The sequence below is a fragment of the Heterodontus francisci genome, chromosome 9, assembly GCF_036365525.1.
Source record: "Heterodontus francisci isolate sHetFra1 chromosome 9, sHetFra1.hap1, whole genome shotgun sequence".
NCBI lineage: Eukaryota > Metazoa > Chordata > Chondrichthyes > Heterodontiformes > Heterodontidae > Heterodontus > Heterodontus francisci.
In genome coordinates, this window is record NC_090379.1 from 45,074,280 (window position 1) to 45,088,879 (window position 14,600).

The 14,600-nt window shown below is 43.8% G+C and overlaps 1 protein-coding gene across 1 annotated transcript in view; it reads right to left on the reverse strand.

The window, feature by feature from the left end:
• Positions 1 to 8,218: 8,218 nt before the first annotated feature.
• Positions 8,219 to 14,600, reverse strand: part of LOC137373322 (protein delta homolog 1) — a 135,139-nt gene continuing 128,757 nt past the window's right edge. The window contains exons 8-9 of the mRNA XM_068038146.1: positions 11,271 to 11,415; positions 8,219 to 9,469 (exon numbers count right to left, since the gene is read on the reverse strand). Coding sequence (XP_067894247.1) covers positions 8,701 to 9,469; positions 11,271 to 11,415 — 914 coding nt within the window. The 3' untranslated portion in view covers positions 8,219 to 8,700. The remainder of the gene's footprint in view (positions 9,470 to 11,270; positions 11,416 to 14,600) is intronic.

Genomic DNA, 14,600 nt, shown 5'->3' on the forward strand with positions numbered 1-14,600 from the left:
CATAAATAGAGATATTGAGTACAAAACAAGGGAGGAACAAACTTAAGGGACTAAAATCTAACAAATCCCCAGGACCAGATGGCCTACACCCTAGGGTTCTAAAAGAGATAGCTGCAGAGATAGTGGATACGCTAGCTATGATTATCCAGAAATCCTTAGATTCAGGAATGGCCCCATCAGATTGGAAGTTGCCAAATGTTACACCACTTTTCAAGAAAGGAGGTAGAGAGAAAACAGGGCACTACAGGCCAGTTAGCCTAACATCCATCATTGGGAAGATGCTGGAACTATTATTAAAGAAGTCTTAACACTGCACTTAGAAAAACATAGTATGATTAGAACAAGTCAGCATGGTTTTACGAAGGGGAAATCCTGTTTGACAAATCTATTAGAATTTTTTGAGGATGTAACTAGAAGGGTAGATAAAGAGGAACCAGTAGATGTAGTATACCCTTGATTTCCAAAAGGGATTCGATAAGGTGCCACATAAAAGATTAATAGGCAAGATAAGGGCTTATAGTGTTGGGGGTAATATATTACCATGGATAGAGGATTGGTTAACAGACAGGAAGCAGAGGGTGGGCATAAGTGCAAGGATCAGTGCTGGGGCCTCAGCTATTTACACTCCATAATAATGACTTGGATGAAGAGACAGAGAGTAATGTATCTAAGTTTGCTGTGATACAAAGCTCAGTGGAAAGTTAAGCTGCAGGGAGGACATAGAGAGGCTGCAAAGAGATATAACAGGTTAAGTGAGTGGGCAACAAGATGGCAAATGGAGTATAATGTAGGAAAGTGTGAAGTTGTTCACTTAGGTCATGAAAATAGAAAAGCAGAATATTTTTTTAAAGGTGTGAAACTGGTAAGTGTTGATGTTCAGAGAGACTTGGGGGTACTCGTACAAAGAACACACAAAGTTAACATGCAGGTGCAGCAGGCTATTAGGAAGGCAAATGGCATGTTGGCCTTTATTGAAAGGGGATTGGAGTACAGGAATAAAGAAGTCTTACTAAAATTGTACAGGACTTTGATGAGACCGCACCTGGAATACTGTGTGCAGTTTTGGTCTCCATATTTAAGAAAGGATATACTTGCACTGGAGGCGGTGCAGCGAAGATTTACTAAATTGGTCCTTGGGATGAGGGGGTTGTCCTATGATGAGAGGCTGAGTAAATTGGGCCTATATTCTCTGGAGTTTAGAAGAATGAGAGGCAATCTAATTGAGATATATAAGCTCCCGAAAGGGCTTGATAGGTAGAAGCTGAGAGGTTACCTTCCGGGCGAGCAGCGGAGAGGAGCGGACCTGCAGGAAGAACACGGAGCAAGGAGTGGATAAATTGAGCCCGAGGATCGCGGGCTAGAGCACTTACCTTCCAGGAGAGCAGCAGAGAGGAACAGACCAGTGGGAGGAACACGGAGTGAGGAGCTGATAAATAGAGCCCGAGGATTGTGTCCTAGAGTAAAGGACTGCTCCGGTCTGCAAATGAGACCCGACCCGAGCCCAAAAGAACCCCATCTGACCCTCAGCCCGACCCGGCCGGAGTCCTTCCATTTTTTCCCACGCCCCACCCCAACCCGACCATCAGTTATAAAAGCAAAATACTGCGGATGCTGGAAACCTGAAACAAAAACAAGAAATGCTGGATTCACTCAGCAGGTCTGGCAGCATCTGTGGAAAGACCATCAGTTAACCTACCTTCCATTTTTTACTTTGTTCCTTACCTGCACAAGCTTAAAATAACTGTAACAAAACCACCTTCAAGTCCAAAAAGTAAATTAACATGAGAGTCACTTACCTGAGGTTGTGAGAGAGCATGTCTGATCTGGCCCGACCCAACCCGAGCCCGAATGCCGGACCCGGAAGTGCAACCTGACCCGACCCAACCTGAACCCAACACATGTCGTTGGGTCCCGTTGGGTTCGGGTCGGGTACAAAGAACAAAGAACAGCACAGCACAGAAACAGGCCATTCAGGTAGAAAAATTAGAGAGATTAGGAAAAATGTTTTCACCCAGAGGGTGATGATGGTTTGGAACTCACTGCCGGAAAGGGTAGTTGAGGCAGAGACCCTCAACTTATTCAAAAGGAGTCTGGATATGCACCTCAAGTGCCGTAAGCTGCAGGGCTACGGACCAAATGCTGGAAGGTGGGATTAGAATAGGTGGATCGTTTTTTGGCCGGCACAGACATGATGGTCCAAGTGGCCTCTTTCTGTGCCTTAAACTTTCTATGATTCTATGATTGCTCCCACTGGTCAGGGAATCTAGAACACGGGGACACAGTCTCAGGATAAGGAGTCAATCATTCAGGACTGAGATGAGGAGAAATTACTACACTCAAAGGGTTGTGAGTCTTTGGAATTCTCTACCCCAGAGGGTTGTGGATGCTCCATCATTGAATACATTTAAGGCTGGGATAGATAGATTTTTGGTCTCTCAGGGAATCAAGGGATATGGGGAGCGGGCAGGAAAATGTAATTGAAGCCCAAGATCAGCCATGATTGTATTGAATGGAGGTGCAGGCTCGATGGGCCATATGGTCTACTCCTGCTCCTGGTTCTTGTGTTCTTGCATTCTTGAGGTTATGCTGAGCCTTTATAAAGCTCTGGTTAGGCCACAACTACAGTATTGCATCCAGTTCTAATCACTACACTTTAGGAAGGATGTGAGGGTCCTTGAGAGGGTGCAGAGGAGATTTACTAGAATGGTTCCAGGGATGAGCGATTTTAGCTACAAGGTTAGGTTGGAGAAGCTGGGGTTGTTCAACTTGGAGCAAAGGAGATTGAGAGGAGATTTGATAGAGGTGTACAAAATTCTGACAGATTGGATAGGGTAGACAAAGAAAAGTTATTCCCATTTGCTGATGGTACAAGAACTAGGGGACACAGATTGAAGGTTTTGGGCAAGAGATGTGGGAGGGATGTAAGGAAGAACTTCTTTATGCAGCGAGTGGTAATGACCTGGAACTCGCTGCCTAAGAAGGTGGTGGAACTGGAGACGATCAATGATTTCAAAAGGAAATTGGATGGGTAACTGAAGGAAATAAACTTGCAGGTCTACAGGGATATAGAGGGGGAATGAAACTGACTGGATTACTTTTCCGAGAGCCAGCATGGACTCGATGGGCTGAATGTCCTCCTTCCGTGTAGTAATAATTCTATGACTCTATATTGTTCTGGGCATGGTCACACACGAAACACATATTAATGGAGTGGACCTCGTCCTGTTTAAACGTGGGGCCCACAGAACCATATGAGCGTTTTCGATGGCTCCCTGCACCACTGACTATCACATTACCTTGGCAAAGCCACGAGCTGGATCATTCTGCTTCTGGAGAGAAAATAATGAATTCTCCTTTCTTCACATACAGGGCCTCTATCACCTCCCAGATGCAGTGATGTACGCAAACTGGGTTATGTTTGCAATGTCACCCGCTCCTCCTTGGAAGGATCCAGTTGTGTAGAAGTTGAGAGTAACAGGGAGCTTAACATTCACTGGCAGCACCATCCTCGTCCTGCTGTGGAGCTGCAGGTCCTGTTGAAGGAGGTGGCCATGTCCTTGGTGAATCTCAGGCACCTCCAGCATGACTATTGGCTGAGGTGGAGCTAAGAGAATTGCTTCCTGAAAACACTTGGTGATTCTGGCCCTCTGTGAAGAGCACTCCACCTCCTCCCTCCTCCCTCCGCATAGAGCTTGCCCACTCTGCCACCTCAGCTCCATTTCCCCATTGTGTTGCAAAGTCAGAGGGTCTGCAAATACAGCCTCATAACTGTTGCAACCTTTCTGTAGGCAGATCACAAAACTTCTCTCCCCTCCCTGTCAGAATACAGCAACACTCACTTCCAAATCCAGTAAGTCACCAGAACTCCACCAAAAATACACCACAAACTTTGGCAGAGCAACAGTAAGTTAAAAGCACCTCACCTGCAAGTTGGATGGCTGGCACTTTAAAGAGCACTAGTGGTGGGGGGGAACCCTCATATAGCTGAATGTCTGTCCAGCAGTGAATGGTTAGGATAGGGCACTCACTGGACCTGTGTGCTCCGGAGAGGCTGTTTGACGTCATGACCTGCCCAATGTCAATGCTCCTGGCATATGCATGGCACACTCACACTCACACCTTTTCCATCATGGGGCATTGCATAGGCCCTGCTGGATGCAGCTGGTACTGCTGTGCGCTATTTTGAGTTCCTCCATCTTCAGAAGCGGGCAGCCAGATTTTGCGGCCAATATTTTTCCACTTAGTTTGATCATTTATATAGTACAATGGGTAAATTGTATATTAATTGGACATTCAATTGTATTCAGGTGGTTGGCATTAATTGAGGATTCACCTGTGCTCATATATATAGGAGCAAACTGAAACTGTGGTTGTTGATTTGGAGGTGCATGATATGTTATGTGTGTCTCTCTAAATAACTGCTTGAAAGAATATCAGGACTAGGCTCCAGTTCTATCCTTCACTGCCTGGCTATCTAAATTGCAATAATAAGACCTTGGTTCGGAGATTAATCCTTCGTTAATGTTATGAGCATCATTAAGGGGGAGAGACAGACTTTTTGAGAACGTGATTTAAATCAAATCTGTCTCCATGATGGTTTTGTCTTTGTTAGAAACAAAGATTACATAAAAACATTTCAATATTCTTACAGTTTGAACCACCATGATTCTGTGGGGATGAAAAGCAATTTCGATGGGGGAGCAAACCAAGTAGGCGCTAATTGGTTTCAGTGGAAAGACAAATCAGACAGGATGGGCTGAATTGGGCCTCCTGGCACCGGGCCAAACAGGTGAGAGGGAACACTGCCTTGGCCATTTGGAGCCCTCACCCCCAGCACGATTGTACGGCGCCAGACCAACTAACAGCCTGGCATCGCAATCCACATCCCTGTAAAGATCAGGATCCCACCTCCACAAGCTGCTGGCCAATCAGAGGGTCGGCAACTCAGTAGTATCGGCGGCAGCACTAGGCGTGGTGGCCAATACCAATACTGCAGCTGCCAGGCCGGCAGGCCCCACTGAGCAGGGGGCAAGGAGAGTGGCTGTTTAGTACAGGGAGAGGGGGTCCAGGGAGATGGTTTGATTGCTGACAGGGGCCCTTTGTGGGTCACGGATTGCCCATGGAGGAGGGCCCCCCTCAATCCAGCAGGGAGGTCACCTCGATTTACTGGGCAACCTCCCCTCATGGTGGAGACCCCCCCACCACCTCACCCCGTCCACTGGCTTAATACCAGCAGCGGGATGACAAGGGCCTTAAGTGGCTGTTACTAGGCCTCTGTGGAGCCTCCAGTGGCCTCTGGGCAGAAGGCCGTCTTCAGCCTATCCCTTTCCCAACAAAATTGCGGAGTGACAGGAAGGCACGGGCCCTCCGCCCCCCACCTTCCATCGCAATTCTATGGGCCACCTGCCTCCTAACCCATCTCGAGGCCCATAAAATTCAAAATTCAGCCAAATGTGTAACTGGTACTTGATTCACTACCACCCCTGTTGAATTTACCCCGCCTGGTTTTGTTTGAGTAGCAGGGGGTCTCCAGGAGTGTGACTGCATTTGCTCGGTGTCCCTCAGTTGGTTGTCGATTTGCAAGGCATCTGTCATACAGGACAGTTTGAAAATCAATGGTCGAAAGCCAAGTCAACAGCACTAGTGCAAATATATTTGCTTAACTTTGCCACTAGATGTCAGCCAACTCATAGACCTTGATGTTCAAAGGCAGCATCTAACTGAACACCAGCATCTTTTAGAGAATCAAACCAAGACCAATAAGTTCAAATAGTAATTATTATAAATAAATATTATGCAATAAATATTAGCAATGTTATCCTAAATTCATTTTACAACAGAAGGTGGCTCACTCACCTTTTGTAGGAATAGTTACTGATCACTTCAGAAGAACTGTTAAAAAACTTAAAAGTTAAAGCATGAAAAACATGTCTAATATTTGTAAATTACAGTTTACTCATTCCTCAAAATTATGCAATCTAGATCACTGAATACAACTTACTAGAGAAAGTAAAAGGAAAAATGAGGGTCTAGTAACCCAGCTGCACAACACCCACTTTTCAGGCATTAACCGGCCTACTGAAGTCCCAGCATGGCAGACAGGACTTATTTCTTATTTCTTGCCAGAAGTCCGCCACCCACCATGTTGGTGAAGGAGTGTACGTCCTGATTATTTAAAGAGCAGAATATTTTATTTAAATTAGTGTCCTGTACCTCTTGTAGGCCCTGTTATCAATTTCTGAATGTCCCAGCGCTTCACTCACCAAGTGGTGAACTTGCATGTAGTGTATTGTTCAGTTACTGTTCATTTGATATGTAGTGTATTGTTCATTTGAGGCCACCATACATGCTTAATGTAGCATGTGCAGTGTGCCACTAGAGGATGTCAAAAACAAAGCTTCAGTTTACAGCAGCAATCCAGAAGGTAGTACCATGTGTTTCTTCCAGAGATTTACAATAGCTGATCTACAATGTGAGATCTTACACTTGCACAGCATAACATGGCGTCAACAGGTGGGAACGCCCCATCACCAGCGATACTTCAAGGGATCATGTAGTACGGATTCTCTTTTCTGGCTGCTGATTAAGCTCTGGCACTTTTTTGATATGTTCTGTCACTCTGGAGAGTTCAGTTGCCTAAGCAGAGCAAGAGTTTGCAGATGTTGCACTTTTTACGGCTGTCTTGTAGATAGTTTAGCTGCAACTATAGGTGATGCTCTGGTAGGGCTTGGAGGACAAGCTGGGGCAACAAGGAAGACACCGCAGAGCAGGTGCAGCTGCTCTGGAAGAAGGAAGAGAAAGAGGGCACTCAACAGGCCATATCCACAGAATTATTCAAGGAACGCTTCTCTGACATTAATGATACTCAGGAGCAATGTCTGAGGTGCCTTCACTTCACCCAGGAGGTTGCCACTGAGCTATGTCACCCTCAACAGCCAAAGCTCAAGCATCTCACCAGGCTATGGACAGCACTGCCTGTAGCTGTCAAGATCACCACGGCCCTTACTTTTATGCCAAGGGTGCCTTTCAGATTGCAACAGCTGACATCAATGGTATTGATGTTGAGTTGCCCTTCACCACAGCCAGGACTCTCCCCCTCCCCGTGATGGCCAGTCGTTTGCTACCGTGAGAAAGTAGGTTGTTCACTATCTTCTCCTGCAGCAAAGAAGGGAGCATATCACTGACAGTGTTGTGATGTGCTTAGAGAAAGTGGTTTTCATGGTAGAATTGTTGGTATGCAGTGTGTAAGATGTGAGGTGTGGGCATTGAGCGTTGCAATCATGGTGAGTGTGAGTATGAGAAGTAGGAAGTGTAGTGTGTAATACTTTTCTGTGACAACTCTGGTGAGGTCACTGAACTTATTCTGGCATTGCATTGATCTCCTCTGTAACCTCTTCCCACTGGGGACGGAGATGTTGCCTTTAAGTGGTGTCAAAGACATCTGGTTTTACGCCCTCCCCCCCACCGCCCCACCCCCACCACCCAACACAGGTGTGCAGCCAATGAACAGTGCAGGTATGGTTGCCACACATCTGAATCATTTAATAAGGGACCTAGCACATTAAATATGCTTGAGATTTCATGAACACCCAATTACAGTACATACCCCGCCGGTGTGTCCCGTTTTCAGGTGCGATTGAATTTCCATGCTGCCATCTTATGAATGAGACTGTCAACTAAGACTTCATTTGTCCTGTCAAGTGAATGTAAAAATCTCATTGCACTATTTTGAAGAACAGCAAAGGAGTTACTGTGGTGTCCTGGCCAATATTTATCCCTCAACCAACTTCACAAACACTAAAAATAACCCGATCATTTATCTCATTACTATTTGTAGGCCCCTGATCTGTGGAAATTAGCTGTGTGTTCCCTTACATTACAACAGTAATTCTTTGACTGGGACATCCTGATGGATAGCACTATATAAATGCAAGTTCTTTCTTTCGGATTTCACTTGTCACATTTTGCAGCTATTTTTGTGGATTAACTTATCTCACATGCTTGGGTAGGATTTGAATCTATGAATTCAGAAATAGGGATTTCGCCTTTTGACACCATTCTCACTGAAGACTTGCTGAGTAGCATACTAAATGAACAATTAACCTTGCAAATAGACATCACTGACTACATAACGCTATTTATTCAATGCCACTGCATTTCAGTACATTGTCTGACAAAGATAAGCATTTATTTGGTCAATGGCACTTAAATGAATTCTTGTATGTAATTATGATGCAAAATGAAATCTGTCACAATACTGCTAGACTGTCATTAAAGTAAAATGACAAGTTATATAAATAGATGAGCATCTTAAGCACTTGAATGTTTTTAACATATGTAGCTAAATCTACTGCAGCAGACTATATAAATTATGAATTCAGATTTCAAAAGGATTCAGTTGTGTTCCAGCAGCTTGTACTCAATTAAAAGAGAATTTAATTCATTGCTATCACCATTCTGCAGCTTATAAAACCAAGGGAATTTAAAAACACTATCATGCCATATAGGTCCCTTTCTTGTTCAAAACCTTGGACTAGCACTTCACATGTTTAGAAACACATGTATTCATGACAAATATCAGAAATATTCAAACAATACAGCACAAAGTTATTAACAAAATGCTAGATTATGCTGTAACAATTGTAATCATCCTTAAATAATGCAATACAATATTGGCATATTTGATTTACAAAAAAATCTTCAGATAGATGTATAGTTTTTTCCATAGTTTGTCAATTTATTCACACTTGGAAATATAATTTTGACTGAAAGGTCTTCGTTTTCATCTTGGAGAAGATGTTTTCTCTGTTTCCAGAGGAGATGCCGATATTTAGCATTTGCCAGCCACATTTCACACTTGGAGAAGAAGATAATCCCTGTGGTCCCCAGGATCACAAGACATGTCACTAATCCAAGCACAGTAAAGCAGATCACCTGACTACTATTGAGCAGTGGGTTGGATTTGTGAATGGTTTCTTTGACTGTGATCTTGAGCATCCCATTACCTTGTTGGTGTGTTGATTTATGAGAGGCTTGCAGCAGTGGATGAAAAGGCTTGCCACGTCTGACCCAACTGGTTCCTGCATGCTTAGATACATTTTCCTTTGCATCACGATTAAAACTCTCAAATGTCTGATTTTGACAGGTTTCCCCTCCATATTCAGGCAAGCACGTGCAATCAAAGCCTCCCCCAGGATGATCATGGCAAGTGCCTCCATTTTGACATGGATGACTAAGGCAAGATGTGACTGAATACTCACAGGATTTGCCAGTGAACCCACCAAGACAAAAACAGCTGAAGTCAGAAACCAGATCTGTGCAGGTTCCATTGTTGGCACAAGGGTTTGGGTTGCAGTTATTGATGCTTATTTGACAGAATTCTCCAGTAAAACCAGGCAAGCATAGGCAGTAAGCCTTAACCGCAAACCCATTATCATCAAAGCAACTTCCTCCATTCTGACAAAGTGACCTGCAATCAAATAGATAAATAACAGATATTGAATTGATCTATCTATAATGTATCAATATCTTTCAAACTGTGACAGCAGTCCGTTTGGAATGATTGATAACGGTAATATCTGCTACTCTTGCTTCCTTGAAAAATGGGCATTGTTACCGTAAAATTTGGCAGAGATTTTGCTATTACTGTTCCTGGGCAATTTGATTGCAGGAAGTTGGCTGGGGAAGCGTGCATGCCACTAACTGAGACTCATTTTTTTTGTTCATTAATTTATATAAGTTTAAAAAACTAAATCACTCTAGCTTTTTTATGGTCATGCATTTCTCTATGCCTTGTTTCCCAGTATTAAGGGCATCTACATAATCCAATTGCTACAGACACAGGATCAGGAAAATCTGCTCTAACATTACGAGAGAGTCTGCTGTTCTTGCTTTCTCCAGAGGTGATGCTGCAACCTCTCAGCCTGTTACAACAAGCTCAACTCAAAGTTGTACCATTTTTTTCCAATCAACTATGGGTTTCAATGGACTTCAAAACTCACTGCTCCCATACACAATAAAACTCTGTTGTCACAAAAAGTGCTCACGGTACACTCCTCAGTGCAAATCATTCATGGCAAATGACAAATATTCACAAAATAATTAGACCAAAAATATATACACATAAATTGCAACTTGTGAAACAATGGCCATAAACCCAATTGCATAAGCAGGCTGTTTAAGGGCAGCAATGTGATTGCACATTATTTGCAATTGTGAGGCAGATCTGCATAACTCAATGGCTTGATAAATATGGGCCTAGAAATTTGGGAGCACTTGGAAATGTGCACGAGAAAAGGGGGCATTGCATGGATTACCTGTGCCAGTTGAGAGTATTGCAGACAACGTGCAATAACTGTGGTGCCAGATGATTATTCACACATGCAGCCAGTGCTACCAGTGCTGTTCATTGGCTGTATGCCCTTTGGAAGACCCAATATCGGGAGGCCATAATGCTACTTAAAGGCAGCTATCAACTCTTAAAGGAGAGGTTGATTCTGGCTGCAAAACCTGTTGTGCTACATAGCCGAAAAGCCTTACTTCAAGTGACTTTTGAGGGACAGGCTGTAACAACGTTTAAGGGCAAACTGGATGTAATTTGAAAGGATATGAAGAAACGAAAGTAAATGGAATTAGATAACATGGTTGAAAAGCTAGCCCCAGCACAAGGGCTGAAAAGCCTCCTTCTCTGTTCCAATTTGTCATGTTATTGAATACTGTTCTGTGTACAGACGTGGCAAAGTGATTTTTAAACCACTTGCTGTTCAGTGAAGCCCAGTTAAAGATAAAATTTTTGCAGGTGTGAATTTATTCCTCACTGTAATAAAGAATTTAAATTGATTTTGGCACAGCACAATGCACTTTATCTCCTGCTGACATAGTTAGTGTAGGCAAGAATGCAGGAATATCTAAATTGAGTATTTTGGGGCTCGGGTCTCTCTTAAGCTTATGAACAGGATGGAAATCAAATGAGCAAGTTGAAGTGGTCACACTTTTAAATTAGTAAAAGGTAAATTTAAGAATGATATCAGGAAATTTTTCTTCATACACAGAACGATTAACGCATGGAATGGATTGAGATGGAAGCAAAAATGCTGCAATTATTTATGAATCATGTGGATGTTGCAGTAGGGGACCTTTGGATCATTCTGGATGGATGAAGTCAGATGAGTGGAATATAGTTCACTTCAAATATCTATAATTGAATCTGTTGAATGCTGCCTAAAAGCCTATTGTTTAGTTTTTAACAGCATGTTGCATGCATCCTTTACCCATTGATGTAGCAGGACCCTTTCCTGAGTTGACAGTGGCTTCCTATAAACTCCTGTCCACAGATACATATGTAACCACCATCTTCACTCTCTATACATGTAGAATTATTAGCACAGGGCTGTGCAGGTATGCAGTTGTGGGAGGCTGTAATAAAAAAAGACAGCTAATTAAAACAGAGAAACCATTCTGCTGCATGAATATTGATACATTAACAAAGTAAGTGTTCATTTTTTAAAGATTGTTAATTCAAATGATTTTACGTGAAAGATAACTGAAAATTTACTAATGCATTGTGTTAAAGGCACCTGCCGTATCAATCACTCAATATGCACAAGATTATACGCAGATACAATCGGGCACAGCAGAGTTCTAAAACAGAGGCTTCCCATACCTCCCTCAGAATGCCCTTGGAATCATAGATCATCCTAGTACTGAAGGGAATTTCATCTTTTTAGAAAGAATGCATTACATTTTTAATCAGTATGTGTGATGCTGTACAGCTTGTGTTTGTGTTTTTGAGATGGTCCCTGATTTGAGGCTGGGATGTTTCCAGATTGGAAGCCAAACCCAGCTTAGACAATCAAACAGTCCTGTGACTGAGGAAAAACAGTTTTTTTTGCCAAGGACATGTGACTGGGAGGTAAAGAAACCTCTACCGAAGTGTTAAACCAGCAAAAAAGGCTGTGTGTGTTTCACAAGAAGACTTGGGGAGAGTGGTTGTTAAAGAGACTGCAAAAGCTGAAAAGCTGGGTGTTGTTTTAAAAGTTTCCGACAGCTGCTGAACTGACCCTGTTTTCTGGAAGCTACCTTTTGGAAAATAAAAATTGCCAGTGTTGTTTCCAGTGGCTTAAAGAGTTACAAAAGGCGGGATCAGTGAAGCTACACCACCAGGACTGTTGTAAGCAAAACCATGCAAGTTCCAGAAGGGTGTGCAGGTTTGTTGGAGTCGGTATCGGTGAGGTTCGGATTGCAGAGAGTGGAGGTGAGCGTTTGCATCTTGGGAAGATGGGCTCTGGAGAGCTACTTGTAACCTGAAGGACTTTGGAACTGTCTGGTGCCATTTTGCTGAAAGGATTGTCAGAGGACTTGTGAGATTTATCCTTGTTGCATCTGATGGTTAATGTGTAACCTTTAAGACATATATCGACTGTGATTTAGCCATTAGTTCATGTTTAATTTATGTTGGTTTTGGTTTGAGTGTTAAAGTAAAATTTATAAAAATGAAATCTTGTCCGTTTGATTTTTGGTTTCCTAAATTGAGGTCAGTCAGTGGATTCGATTCTTTTCATTTGTTGCTGGTCTCCATGGCAATCATAATAGTATGTTATTACTGTCTAACTTGAAGTTTGTAAATAAATCAATCCAATAGCAAGAATTGGCCGTGAAAGCAATCATAGATTTTTTGAAGCTAGTGGGCTGAATTCTTATCCTGGTGGTGGGTTAGCAGCTGAACAGGAATTGTACCCACCCATCTGAATCCATCGCTAAACCTTTGCAGTTTCTTCCCAGGGCACATTTGCCATGCAGAGTGGGTTTGGAAAGGTAATACCACTTCTGATAGACTTACCACCACTGGGTAGGAGGGAAATACAGGCTGCAGCCAGCCATCACTTCTTGAGCAACAGCAGGAGGTTTGGGGTGAGGGGGTCGGGGTAAGATCAGCAGCTAGACGAGCACCCTGTTTCTCAAGTACATCACTGGAGGTGTTGGAAGCATAAGTGAGGGCCAGAAGAGGCACACTGTTGAGAATGAGGGCAGTAAGCTCCATCTGTAGGTGGTGCAGGTTTCCTAGGGGGGTGGCAGAGGCAGTCAGTGCAACTTGCACCATCCCAAAAACTGCCATACAGTGCAAGAAGCAGTTCAATGACCTCGCAAGTGTGGTCAAGGTAAGTCAAAGCTCTGTTGCCAATTTAAACCCTCTACCACTCACAGAGGTTGAATTTGGCTCCATTCGTCAGGCATTAATGGATGGTAATGTTCTCAAAATGGGGCCAATGACTGGCATCGTTTCAAAAGGAACCTATATCTGAGGGTCCAATTCAGGCAATAGGCCCCTTTTAATATGGAAATCAGGATCCTATGATGTAAGTAGGTTCCAACCTTTTGCTGAGTCTATTAGAAAGGATGTGGCATAGGAGGGGTGACAATACCAGGCAGCAGAGGCACTCAGGTCAAAGCCTCCCTATACAACGCCACCATCTTTTACTCAGATCTGCTGTCAGTTTGCGGACTGATGAGCATCTGTGACCAGTTTTAACTGGCCTCGGGAGCCAAAGTAAATTGTGGCAAGACTGAGGTGATGTTCTTTGGGAACTGGGCTGGCTAATCCTTTGTCCCCTTCACCATCAGGTCAGATTACCTGAAGGTGCTGGGGATATGGTTCTGAGGGGCTGGGGCGTGCACTAAAAACTGAAAGGAGTGAATAGCCATGGCGAAACAGAAACTGGGCATCAGGGAGTGGCTGTCCCTCTCCATTGTGGGTAAGAACCTGGTCATCAGGTGCGAGGTGCTCTTGGTGTTACTGTACGTGGCACAGGTCTGGCCCATAGCCCCGTTCCTGCGCCATGACAGTCAACAGAGCCATCTTCCATTCTAGCTGGAGATCGAAAATGGACCTCAGGGCCACGATGTTCAAACCTCTAGATAAAAGGGGAAAAACCGTACCCAACATCTCCCTCATCCTGATGGTCGCCTTTGTGTGTGGCTGCATCAAGCAGTGCATAGAACCCCCATACGCAAACACCAAGTGTCACTACGTGCTGAGGTTCTATATGTTGCAAAGAATAGGTCTGGCCATGGTGATGCAGAACACGCCATTCAGTTAGATGGTGCCACACCACCTGCTCCCCGTAGAAAAGTTTGTTCAGATAAACACCTTTGATCAGGCATTGGTCCACACGTAACATCCTCAAGGTCCTGTGGGAAAAGGAGATGATAGATTTTGGCGGATGGTTCCCTGAACAGACTGTCAAACTCATTTGGCAGAATGCTTCATTGCAGAACTTTCAAACAAGAACCAAGATGTAGCTTGGCTGGTGGTGAGAAGGTTCCTCCGGTAGATCCTTCCGGCATGCCCAGAGCCTCAGTGCCATTTGCACACTGCCCCTGAGGCAGCTGCATTTGGGAAGAGACCATCACCCACTTCCTTCTGGAATGTGCCTTTGCAAAGCAGGCCTGGAAAGATATGGAGTGGTTTTTGTCAAAGTTCATCCTGAACAGCTCTGTAACACAGGACTCAATGCTCTATGGGCTGTTCCCAGGGACGCACTACGGGAGATAAACATCAACTGCTGCTGGAGGACCATCAATTCAGTGAAAGATGCACTTTG